Source organism: Chelmon rostratus, chromosome 11 (assembly GCF_017976325.1).
Source record: "Chelmon rostratus isolate fCheRos1 chromosome 11, fCheRos1.pri, whole genome shotgun sequence".
NCBI lineage: Eukaryota > Metazoa > Chordata > Actinopteri > Chaetodontiformes > Chaetodontidae > Chelmon > Chelmon rostratus.
Window position 1 is genome coordinate 5,372,476 of NC_055668.1, and position 13,628 is coordinate 5,386,103.

General features: G+C 44.3%; 1 protein-coding gene across 1 annotated transcript in view; it reads left to right on the forward strand.

The window, feature by feature from the left end:
- The first annotated feature begins 5,248 nt into the window (after positions 1–5,248).
- LOC121614197 (inositol polyphosphate-5-phosphatase A) overlaps positions 5,249–13,628 on the forward strand; it is a 132,290-nt gene continuing 123,910 nt past the window's right edge. Inside the window, exon 1 of the mRNA XM_041948004.1 lies at positions 5,249–5,713. Within this exon, the coding sequence (XP_041803938.1) occupies positions 5,636–5,713 (78 nt within the window). The 5' untranslated portion in view covers positions 5,249–5,635. The remainder of the gene's footprint in view (positions 5,714–13,628) is intronic.

The window sequence follows — 13,628 nt, forward strand, 5'->3', positions numbered from 1 at the left end:
TTTTTTCACTTAAAAACATGGAAATACAGCAGTGAAACTCTGTTTGCTTCGTAACAGTTGTTCCCTCCATGAAAATAATGCTGATGGTGAGCCACAAATCGCAGAATCTTTTTCATCATGAAATGAATGACCACATGTAGATATGTTTGAAGACATATAAAACTGCTCTACCTCAAATTAGCGTCTGCTATGGGTTTTTCCACAAAAAAAGCCCAGATACTTAGTTGAAAATTATTTTCGATCACATCTACTCATTCCCTCACTAAAAAAAATCCAAAAGCTATGAATGCAAATATTTTAAATTTCCACATCTTAATTGCTAGACACGAGATATCTCCTGCTTCATTGGAAAGTCCAGTTCTCAGTGTATATATGTTTATGCACGGGAGGTTACAAGTCTTCACATGTTTGTATGGGTCTTGTCAGGTTGAATCAATATGGGTCTTCTCAGGTTGAATCAGCAGCCATACTGCTATATGTAGCAACATGTAGCAGTAGGGCTTGATTGCTGTCAGTGAATGAGAATTTTCAACTAGATAATCCTCAGGTAATACAAATTAGAGTTCACTAAAGAAAACATAATAGTTTTGCCTGAACAACCTTAAAGTACTGTGGGCAAACATTTTAGTCAAATGATATGGAAATACGTCAGAGAGACATACATGTCCCTGGAATGACTCAGATAAACCTCTATCCACACACACACACACACACGCACACACACACGCACACACACTTTCTCCCACTGCAGCACAAAAGTGCACACAGACCTCACTTCCACCAGTGAAACAGTTTTCTCATGCTAAATTCCCATGCTAACAAAGCCGGCTCCCTAGGGATACATACATCAGGTCTCCATGACTGATTCCTGAGTGAGGCTGGAGATAAACTTAAAGTCTGAATACATCATTACATGGCTGAATCCCTGCTCCTTTGGAGACATGAGAAAGCCTGATTAATTCCAGGTTTGACTATTTTTAGATAAGTGAATTTAAGCAGTAGAGAGATCGGGGTCAAAGTGCACATACTTGCTTGCAGTCTGGAATTCCAACATAATTTTTTCCATTACCCAGAGTGCAGGAGGAGGGGCTTCTGGTCAGCGCGTAGAACTTCTTTATCAGCAGTGAACAAACACATAGACACACACACACACACGCACACACACGCACACACACACACACACACACACTTCATTACACCTTCCTTGCGTTCCCCCTGTGGGATATCCTGCCTAGAGCTAACGGTGTAGTATTTACTGACTCTCATGGAACACATTACCTGAGCTGTTATCTGTGTGCACACAGACGTCCACATGTTTGCCTGTTATTTTTAGGGCCATTTCCACTTGCTCTCCCCCCAAGCTGTTTGATTAGCAGGAAGAAAAGTGTCGGAGGCATGCAAGTCTCGTAAGCACTAACTATCTCACCGTACAAGACGGCAGCTGGGATACAGTTGCCTGGGAACTGATGGTTTATCAGGAATATAGTTTTGAGGGAACAATTGTACATCTTATAAAACGTGCTTATTTGCTTTCTGGCTTAGGGTTCAATGAGGATATCGATGCTTCTCTAATGTCTGTGTGTCTTTAATCCGTAGAAAAACACAAATGTAAAAATAACAAAATGTGGTTGTACTTGGGGTCAGATGTTGTAACTTTTTTTTGCTGAGACCCATGACATTGCTATTGTCTTGTCACCGCAAGGTTGCTAGGCACCCAGCAAAGATAAGATAAGACTTTATTAATCTCACAATGGAGAAATTTACTAGACGAAGACTCATGTAACCACTGTAAAAACCTAACTTGGCAGTTAGCATTTAGGCTTTTGTAAGACATAACATATGTACGGATAGGGAGGTGAATTTTGTTACCTTCGGACAGAGCACGGCTAGCCTTTTCCCCTCACTTCCACTCTCTATGCTACATTAAGATAACGGCCAGATGGCCCCAGCTACGTATTTATCAAATGAGAGTGGTATGAATATTCTCAGCTATCTCTCAGCAAGAAAGCGAACAACCTTATTTATCAAAATGTTGAACTATTCCTGAGTTGCTGTTCCACAAAAAGAATAGTTCATAACACTGTTGATGGTACAAATATAGAAAGTTAGAAAGCAGCTAGCAAGTTGGTTTGCACAGTGAGCATGTTTTCCCTCTTCGATAAAATTCATTATTGAATAAAATTATGTACAATCCCGAGAACAAAATACTTGGGGGAAGCACACAGCCCAGCCCAGAGAAAACAGACAGAGGTTAGTGCTAGCATGTCCAGGCAGGCTAGCATGTCAGTGGTTACCTAACGAGCTAGAATAGTTTGCTAGTCCTGTGAGTTGTCATTATGTCAACACACGGATTCATTTCAATATGCCACTTTCTGGTTTTTCCCAAAACATTGCACTACTCCTCTGGAGACCGGGTTCTTTCGTTCTTTCATGCTTGGCTTGTCGAGCTCTGCGTGTAATGAGGCACCACCTTCATTTTCCCCTCCTCGTCTTCCTCATCCTCCATCTCTCCTTTCCCTCTTCTTATGCCTATTAAGGACACAGCTAATGTTTTTTTTGTTTTGTTTTTTTTAGCTTTGTCTTCTTTTGGAGAATCTATTAACTCTCAGTCATCCAAACCCGGCATATACGACAACATCATGCAACAAAATAACGTTATGATAAAGATGGGTCAGTCAATGTTCCAGTACAGTCCACACAGTTTACAGAGCTCCAATGACACATTTACTGTGGTTGTGGTCAGTATAACATGCTGCACAGGAGATATCATCTAGTTTGGATTGTTTTCAAGGGTGTTCTGATACGTTTTTAATTAAAGCTCTGTACATGTATACACACACAATAGTACTGGCACTGATTTCTACCCTTTGAATGTTATCATTAACCTCTTCATGTGTCTGAATGACTGATATTCTGTGGGATATCATGTTCACACATACAGAACGTGGCAAAGCACCACATAAATAAACAAACACAACCATGACATGGGAGTCGCAAACACACCCACACACACACACACACACACACACACACACCATGCCAGACACAGCTGTGAGCACTCTAGTTTTGGCGATAATCTCTCAGCTCTCTTCAAAGACTCTTAGTGAGCCATGACCGTGGTCCCCCCTCTCTAAACACACACACGCACACACACACACTAGTCTGGTGCTGTTAACGTAATAGCTACATGAGCCATCCGTTAGCCATTTGAGAATTGCCACCGTTCCCTCCTGTCATCCCAGCACAGCCGGACACTCACTGAATGTGGTGACATACCGTACGATGCACACATAATACAACATAGCAACACTGATTAGGCCTAAAGGTTGATTTCACTTACTCATTCAAATTAGCTGTCTGTCTGATTCAGTCACCTCATCTTTCTTCTTAGGAACAGGAGCTCATTGCGCTGTTATCCAGTGTGTCATATGCCTGCCCCGCGCTGTCGACCTCAAACTACCTTTGACTGGAGTGGGCTATTTATGGTCCTGAGCTCCCTCAAAATCATCAGGGGAGATCACATCATGGTGCATGAAAAGCATGTCTGTAATTAATAGATGATGACCTGTGAATGATGCAGAAGAGTCACACTGCGTTTCTGCCAGATGTTAGGTTTCAGAGACTAAAAGGTGACAGAAAGCAAGGTCACTGATCATTTTTCTTCCCCAAATTTGGCTGATGATCACAACTGCCAGCCCACTGCATTCAAACAGGTGCACATGATCCTACTTTGAACACATGTTTGCTATGCTTACCATCATCAGGTGTACCCTTCAGCCTTTTTGCATTCAAGTTTGCATTCAACAGTCGGTTTTTTTGAATGTGTCAGAAAACAGGTGAACTAATGCTGGATGAGCAATCTGCTGTCAGCAAACAGGTTTTGTGAAGCTGGGAAAAGGCTGATTTAATCTGTTCTCATTCACATAATAATCCATTACACATTGGTTTGGCTGTGTCTCTGAGTACCCTTGGCGAAATCGAATCATGCAGATGGATTTTAATATGAAAATTTCCAAGACCTTCCAGCCAAAAGCTAAACAGGAAATCTTTAGATCAAAGAGTGCGTGTCCACATTGGCAAAGGGTGTCTCGGTCTATGCAATGATCACACACGTAATGGAAAGGGCCAATTATAGTCTAATTTCTGTAGCACAACAAGCAAGGACATGTGTTGTCAGGTCAGGACCATTTTAGCTGTTTGCTGCTGATCAAGCCCAGTTTTATGTAGATTAGTAGGATAACTATCTGCTGTTCATCATTCACTCGGTCGCAGAGCTTCTTGTCAGGGCTAATCATAGGTGGGATATGATGGTGACGTATCGAGAGTTCTAAAAATCGCACCACGTTGTCTTAAACCCTTATTATGATTGCTGTTTTGAATGAATTGAATCAGACAGCATTGACACCTCTTTAAATTATTCACTCCACATCATTCATTCCAGTTACACAGCAATTTTTTTCGCGTACTGCCAAGTCCACTATAGATCATCACTTCAGGCTCAGTTGCATTACATTACCTGCAAGACTGCAAAAGGCATGTCATGTTTCTCTGTTTTTGCTGAATGTGCCTGCAATGATTGAAAATCACTCAGGGCAGCTCTGAAGGTAACATTTGCAACTTTCTGTATGTTGTCCTTTACCTCTGTGCACCCTAAAAGTTAAAAAAAAGGAATTCGTGAGGTTGGTACCTTCAGGTGGTCTGTGACCTTAGCCAGTGGACTGCATTTGTTCTGTTGTTTCAGCTTGAAGCATGAACAAGCACAGGGTATGAGTACCTGTGCCAAATATGAACATACCTGTAGCATTCTCACAGACGAGGAAGCTGCATTGTTGTAGGCGTTAACTCTGACACTTGAAGCTGTCCGGTTGAGAAAGATTCACCCTTGCAATATTTTCCTGCAAAACACTCCATCAATCCATGCCATGAACGTGCAGATTTCACTGTAAGACATGTAAGATCGTGAAAAATGGAAATAGTGTGCGCAAACAAAAGCCGTTACTAGATATTAAAAGCAAATTGAAGTTGCAGTTGTGGTACATAGGTGGACAAACTGAACTCAACACTCACCATCGTGCAGTCCAGCTGTGTCCGATAATGGACCCCGCGCCGTTTGGGCCAGAGACGTTGTGTTTACGGTGCGCTGGCCCTTTAAGACAGCCCCGTGTTTCCATTGGCACGGTGACGTCAGAGCGGTGAAGGACTCCAGCCAATCCGCTCCAAACAGTGAAGGCAATGGTCCTGGCAGAGAGTCCTGCTTTCGGAGGGAGACTTTTACACCGCACAAAAGCTGGGCAAACACCCGTCGCTGAAATGAACCAGAGCCCTCGGGCGGTCGCCGTGGATTAAAGCGGAAACTTTTGCGATGGCTCTCAACGTGAAAAAGTAGCACGAGAAGCAGCACGCCAACCGCCGCCGCCAACGGACCTTCCACTGCAAAGCAACTCCTAGTAGATGCACGGCCACTGCTGAAAAATATGCTCCAGCCGAGCCGCCTCAACCCCGGCTTCAGTGGCAGATTCCCAGCCTTATAACCAGCTTCGTGAGACATTCGCCGGCTCCTGTTTTGTTTGTTTATTCCGCTTCTCACCTCCAAAGTCCGCTGTGCAAGTCCCCGACCCACCTGCGAGAGAGCGTTATGGCAGGGAAGCTGACAGCAGCGCAAGGCGCAGGAATACTGCTGGTGACAGCCAACGTTGGATCCCTGTTCGAAGATGTGAGTTTGTCCGCTGATAAACGCTGTCTGTCAGTGCCGGCGCCGTATTCACACTCGCGTTTTGCCCGCAATGCCAACTCCGTCTTCGTGTCATGCTAAGCGACGTCTCAGCTGGTCACGACTCGTGCGTGTCAAGTCGCGTGCGGTTGCACCTATGCTCTTGCGCAGAAACACATGGGCCTCTCATGACCGTGAAGACCCATGCTAGCCCCGTGCGTTAGGGGTTACGCGTTCTACACGTGCACTGACCCCCTTTCTCTTTCATGTCTTCTGCCTGTTCTGTATGAATCTGAAGATTGGTCACAACATGTGTGCTGCTGCTGCTGCTGCACTGACACCACCGTAATGGCTATTTTCTATTATCCAACCTGGAACTTGTGTAATGAGGCGTGCGGTGGCAGTCTACCTTTGCAGAGCACACCAACATTTAAGTTCTGATGTGAATCTGCTTCTGTGTTAACTTATGTTAACTTAAATAAGGTCTGTTTTTGTAGGATGGACAAACCACACACATCTATGAAAGTGTACTAGAAGTTTACTGGTATTTGTGGTTGCTTGCCTTGTGGGCAAAATCAGTATTTTTTTAATATATTTTTTATGTAGTCAACCAGTGCATCACTGGAGATGCCAACGATGTAAGTTTTTCTGCAACATTCAGTGCTTTACCTAGTGTTTTCTAGCTCCTTCTTATCAGGGCTGCCCTGCAGTGTCTCATTGCACATGAGGCAGGGCTGTAAATAACACTGATGCCAATCAAGAGTGTGGACTCACCAACCTCCTGTTTGCATCATTACGGGAACAAGCAGCTTCCAAATGTTCACCCCAGATGAAACAGCTTGATTGCTTGTCTGAAGACAGCAAAAGCATGCTCTGTGTGGCGTCTAAGGATTGTCCGTGCAGGCTCTTCAGTGATATCCATGGCTGTTATTATGTTTTGGACTCGTAGCTGTTTCTATGTTAGGCCGTAGCTCGGTGTGTGTTGGCGCTTAATTACGGCGGAAATTGTAACTGCTTGAAGTTGAAACACTTTGTGTCACTTTCGATGTTGTGTCAATAGAGAGTCCCCCTCTTCCTCCCTCCTTTCACCCATGTGAAGAGCTGATCCCAAACATGAGGGAAGAGCGGTCTCCCTCACTGGAGTAAGCCTATAAATAGCCTGCCTCTCACAAGCAGCATGCTTTGCTTGTCTTGTGGATTTTTTTTTTTCTCCACCAGACTTCCAACAGACTGAGCCAAGATGCACATTAGAGCATGTTTCCTTCCATGAGTGAGTGCGCTAGTCATATATGAGACTATCTACAGTGTTTTGGCACTCCTTATGATGCATATATGAGTTGAATGAGATCTTTGTGGGCTGCCTTTTGTGTTTTTTTCATTTTTAAGTTTGTTGTAGATGAGAAGTTTCAAGGTACAATATGAAAGGCATCAGGGCCTCTGTGTTGGAGGTGCATTCCCACATCACCTCAGGCTCCTGTGTTTACAGCCATTACAAATGTAAACACAAATTTAACAGCCTCAACATGCAGTTGTGGTGTGTTTGAACAGGGAGTGTCACTCTGCAAGTATTGATTAAAGCCTTTAATGTAAGATATACACAGATTTTGTTTCCTTGTTCATTAAAGGTGTAGGAGAGAGAGGCACCAGATGTCAAGACTCGATCAATAAGTTTAAGATCGGCTGGTGCTGGTTCTGTTATTATATGCTATGTTCTGTCCGTTCTGAAGCCGATGGCCTCGTGGGAAACTGGTGGTAAATGTTATTTTGGCAGTGATGTGAGTGCTTGTACAAAGGAAGTCTGTATATTTTGAAAGCAGAAATGGCACATTGAGTATTTCACAATGGAAAAGTTGAATTCATAAATGATAAAACACCAACCACCCGTCACAAGTCAGTACACTCAGGGGTTTGCTGCTATAGCCTTACTTGGTCTGGTCTGGCCAGTATCTCGTGGTGGCTAATGTTTGCTAATTCATTTCATTAGATATTGCTGCGTAACCATTATTACTGTGCCGCTTGGCTGACTTTATGACTCATACATACGCTCGATTTAATTCTGCGTTCTTTGTGTGAACTTGAGACGTCTCCAGGATATAGCAACTGTAGGAATTACACACAGGTAACATTACACTGTATTGCTGTTAGTGAAGAACAGCCGCCTGTACTCTCACTCGTAGTGCCCAGGTTTCACTTGCATTTTGAACTATTTATCTGCACAGTTTGAAGTGGTACGGAAATTTCAAATGGCAAATTACTGAAAAAAGTATATGTCTATGTATTTGAAAACTCTTACTTTAAATAAAAACAGTGAGATTTGTTTAATAAGCAAAAAGCTAATTATATATAAAACGCAAGTATAAGTTAAGCATTTATCATTTAAAGATTCATTGCTGTTAATTGCTTCGTGTCAAGTGACGGAGGACCTCCCACAGAATAGAGCTCAGGAGCTACATTTGCCATAGAGCAGTTTAAAGCATCTCACCACAAAGTGCGGCGTCTTAGACAGTGGATGCAGCACCACGACTGTGCCTGCAAGCTGGATGCTGAAGGTGGCCCAACGGGAAGACAACCCGCAGCTCTACGAGTCACACAGCACTGTTGGTCTAAGACGCTGTCTTACAGGCTAATTGTCCGACTTGCCTTTAACTGGGGCTGCTCGATAATGGCAAAAAATCATAACCCTGATTATTTTGGTCGATGTTGAGATCTCTTTTTTTTGTTATATAAAATGTGAGAAAGGGTTGCTGAAATGGGGCTCTCGTGCTTTTTGGCCGCTCCAAGCACCGGTACCGTACCGGCACGGATAACCGCGCATCAAAGTCCAAGCGGCAGCTCTTGACCGGGTTTTTGCAAACGATGGCTCACTTGACCGCAGTGAGCGGATCTAAACATGCCGCGGCCTGGGTGAGAGTGAGTCTCACATCAATCGTGCTGCTTTTTAAATACACCCGTGGCCTGCACATGGTGATTAAAACCGGTGCCTTGATGTTGATATGTCCCATCTGCCGGTCAGCCTCTTTGTGTCATTTACTCCATTTGAAGTTTCTCTGACTCCAGTTATGTGTTTGAACATCTAAAGCAAAAGACAAACAGTCGTTCTCAAGCTCAAGTCATTTTCCTTTCCCATCGTTGGCCCTCTGAGCCATCCTCAGTGAATCTAATCATGACGGCAAACATCGCTTTCTTCCCATATTTTTAAAAAGGGCCACAGTCAACAGTTAGCCATTATTTGCTTTTTGTTGAGTCTCACATGCTCTCTCTGTGTTTCCAAGGTAAAGCCCCCCTCCAGCTGAGAGCCGGATTGTCTTGTTTGCTGGTTTGCTTTTTCAGTAAGTTAACCAGTCAGGCTAAAAAACAGCAGGGTTCAGTTTTTAAAGGTGACGCGGTCAAATAGAGCAGCGACAGCCACTCAGATGTGCGCGTAAGACAACAGGGAGACACAGGGTGGTACACGTGAAACACCACACACAGTAGACGCTAAACTGTAATGTTTTTGCTCTTTTTTTCTCATCCATCATCAGTCTTTTCTTAATATATGTTGAGCAAAGCATGTTAGACGTTGGCATTGTGCTGCAACAGTTAGGGCATCGTTAGCATGATGAAGCTTTAACCCACGTGATACTACATTATATATTAAGTCCCCGCAAGCCTGAGGACATCTAGTCCCCACGCTTGGTTTTATTATCCTTTCCCATCCTAAAGACACAGCGGGAAGCCACTGCGGGTTTCCCAGGGGCCCGGTGAGATTACTGATCCAAAGTCAGCCTGTAGAACACAGTTCATGGATGAAGCTAATGAAAGATTTTGCTTCGTGTCAGCTGTGTCAGTTGTCATGCCTGCTAATGGCCAGTATGGGAAAGTAGCCACAAAGAGAGTGATTGAATGAATGAATGAATACGTAGCTTAGCATTGCAAGCAATGCACACTATAGCTGTCCTGATGCATCAACCTGAAGCTGGTGATGGAGCAGAGTCATTGCATCAGTTAGCCGTCACTCTGGTTGAACTCTGGAAACTCAGGCCGGTATGTGGGCATGTTCATATCTAACATGTTTGGAGAGCTCTGGAGTGTTTTCCTTTGAGTACTGGCATGTTTAAACAGGTGGACACCATGGTGGCTGGACTTGGGTGTCACCAAATACAAGTGCCGTGACGCCTGCGGTGCACGTTTTGTTTTGAAAGAAGACGGAGGTGTAAAATTTTGAAGTAAAATCTACTAAACCAATAAAGTTACAGTTACAGGCAACAGCTCCGAAATGGAACGCAGGACGCTGAAATTCATGCATGCTACCACCTATAATTCATGTTTTCCTTACCTGACATTAACGTCTGAGAAAATACATTTCAGACAAGACTGTGTGGACATGTCCACCATGCTTCGCTTAAGTTGCAAGGACTGGAATCCAGTTGATTTGATGTCTTTCACCACCCAAAAACTCATATCGCTCACAAAAGTCTCTGTCAGTTGCAGGCCTGGGTTTGCTTGCATTTGTGAGTTGGAGCCGACCAGAAAAGCGAGCAGTATCAGCTTCGGTTCGGTGCAGAGAAAACAAACTATAGATGTGATCCGAGCGGCCTCGTCCGTTATGTGATCTCTGGTGGTAATCTGGCCTGCTGACAGTAACTGAGAGATCATATCATGACTTTTGGAGACTTTCCAGTGGAAAGCTTGGTTGGATTAATCCAAATGATTAAAATCTGACAGGCAGATGCCAACTCTCTCCAGCTAGCTTTTATCGCTGAGGATGTAAGATGATGTGCTGCCCTGCTTGCGAGTGCTATGCGGCTAGACCTCCTCTCTGCTCATATTATCCTAATGATGGCGCCTGCATTCTCCTTAAGTGCTCTCATTGCAGTAAACACCGGGCACTGGCTGTGGATTTCTTTTGAATACAGCTACTCTGTTTTTGATTACATACACCTCTTGTTTGCCAAGCCAAGATGACCATATGGTGATGCAATAGATTGCCATGAATAGCTCCCCTTGTGGGTTTGGGCTTCCAACTTATTTTTCATCATGTCTCTGTGTTTCTCCCTCTCTCCTCTCCTGTCCGCTGACAGCTCATTAGCTCAGGCTATCGCAGGCCGGACCCCACTGAGCTGGCATATTTACACCGCCAAAGATAGAACAGAGCAGGAAGAAATTCCTGTCTCAAACCTGGAAGCTATGCATACGCTGCTCTCAGTATTGTGTCCTCAATGACTATTATACATTGTGTGTGTGTGTGTGTGTGTGTGTGTGTGTGTGTGTGTGTGTGTGTGTGTGTGTGTGTGGGGAGGGGTTGGGAAGGCCTTTGTCATACCTACTTCTCTACATGTCATTAGTGGTAAGGAGCAGTGTGGTTAGAAAGTATTTTCCTGGTAAACAGTGAAGATGTTACTGCAGCCAGCATAGACTCAGGAAACTATATTTAGCCTCCAGTCACATGGCCGATGGTAGTGAATTCCCTAACTGAATAATGTAATTGAGCATTCAGGATGTGTATTTATAGTGTTGGCAATAGTAGTGCAAATGTGTGATACCAGACGTGAGGCGGTGTTGATAAGGGGCTGAAGTAGAGGAAGCTGACAATGTGAAAATAGCTTTATCCTTCACACCCAGTCTTTACTTTCTCTCCAGCTCTCGGTGTTTTCTGCAGATTTCTGCGCCCGAGTTTTATGAGGACGCACTCAGCGGCGGGGACTGTGACTAAATACTTCATCTGACAGCTTGATTTTCGCGTTTCTTCCTCTGCCAGAGTCTGTTCCCGCGTGTTGCTGCAGGAGTGGAAAAGTTTATGAAAGAAAGATCAGATGATGCTATTTTGGTGTTCTCCCTGCTCTGCCCTCCTCCATCCTGTCATAACACGGAATTAGAATTTCAAAAGGGAAAGATGTTGGAGAGAGCTGAACGTTGCCACCAGCAGGCAACGAGAAGTCGCATTTCTTCTCACCACTACTGACAGTCGTAATATATATCTAATAGTTAATTAGAATCATTTTCAGAGCACAGAAAAAAACATCCTTATTATTGAAGATGCTAGAAGATCAGAATTCACAGGGATGGCCTCATGAATGTGGTGTGAATGCTCCAGTCTTGTTGTTGTCAGTCGAACACACACTCTAAAGTGTGTGTTTTACGTGTTATGTGCTGTTGCACGTACAGTAATTTCCCTTGCACTGACTCCTCATTTTGGAAGTGGAAAGATGCTGATGATGATGGTGTTTGAGCCTTTAAGGGAAGCCCTGCAGCTCGAGGCCACTCTGACTCCCACAGCCACTCCAGCCGTTCACTGGGGGTAAAAGTTGAAGGCCATTTTTTTTTGTCTGTTATGAGAGGTAAGCCCCGTTGTCTGTCTTCACTCAGCCGGTCGGTCGCTCTCATGCTGGAATGTGTGCCAGACTGGCTGACTTGTTTCAGCCCTATCGCTGTGATCGCTGGACATCAGTCAGAAGCTGATCTCCCCCAAAATGTCATACAAAATAATGAGGTAACATAACGAAGGGGTAGCTTAGATGTCTCCACTTCCGGTACCAGCTATTTAGCAATGGCTGTTTTGGTTCCTTTATTTTCAGTATTTATTTTAATATCATTTGGGGAAACCACATTCATTGTGTGATTCAGATACAGTCATTCCATGGAGTGGTGGTCATTGGGATTTTAGACTTAGAAAAAGATATTGTTTAAAACAGCAAGATTTCCCAGTGAAATCCATAATCAGGGGATTAGATAGCAAGGGCGTTGTTCAACTTTGGGTCGCTCTGACACACAAATTCACGCCAGTGACCAATAGGAAGCTGTCTTAATAAGCGCCGCCTGTTGAGGGAACAGAGAGTCCTAAATGTAGGACTCCAGTTTTATTTAGCGTTCCTCTGGAAGAGTGTAAACCCATTCAAAAACAAAGAATGGTCTGCAGACCAGAGTCAAACAAATACATCTTTTGAATAAACTGGGAACTTTTTGTCCCATTAGCAACTGAGCCGACCCGATTTCTAATTGAAGCTGTCTATCTTGGAAAGCTTTTGGTAACTCTTAATGGAATGGAGTGATGCACAATCCTGAGAGCAGAACGGGAGTGAACAGCACAGCACAGGGGAAATAGAAAGAAGCTAGTAAGCTGTTGTCACCGACCGGCGCTAACATTGAGCTTATCCGGCTGTTTTTCTGAGCTGTATTTCCCGGTGGCTGAGTCAGGTCACCATGCCCCCCAAGCAGAGCAGCAGAGTCTGCTCGGGCCCAAACTGGCAGAGGTGTGGACACGATCATGTTGCTGATGTGGAGGACGATCTGTCTCCTCTGGCTGGCCTGAGCTGTTGATCTTACCAAGCAAAATAAGCAGCCACTCACTCGACCAGACAGGAGAGTTTATAGTGGGGGGGGGGGGTCTCTCAGGGGAAATGAGGAACTCATAGATGTATATGTGAATGTGGAGATAGGCAGACACACCAACTCTCAGTTATATATAGCATGAGACAGGGAATTTACGGTTGGTCGACACTGCCAGTTTTTTCCAGAGTTCATTGACCCCGCTCAAGAGGATTTGATAATGTGTGCGCGAGCAGAGCGGGACAATGAATAGCCAGGCCCCATTGGACCCAGATAAGGAACTGGGATAAGGGTGGGAGTGTCGACGCCAAGCAAGGGAAGTTTGGTTTCTCTCCAAAAGCCATAATTATCCAGGATGGGAAAGCCAGAGAGGGACACCCCCCCCCCACCCATTCTGCTGATGAGGAAAGGACTCATTCAGAAGATTCCCTAAAGAGTCAGCAGTGGGGGTTCAGTCCCCATAAAAATTCACATACAGTAATACAATGGAACTGATGCAACTTCAGCTTAGTCGGTATCAAGTTCTTGTTTCTGCCCGTGTTCGGTCATGTTCTGTAGGTTGTCAGCTTCAGAGGACGCATTTCTTTGGTCAGTTTTATCTGAGACATTTATT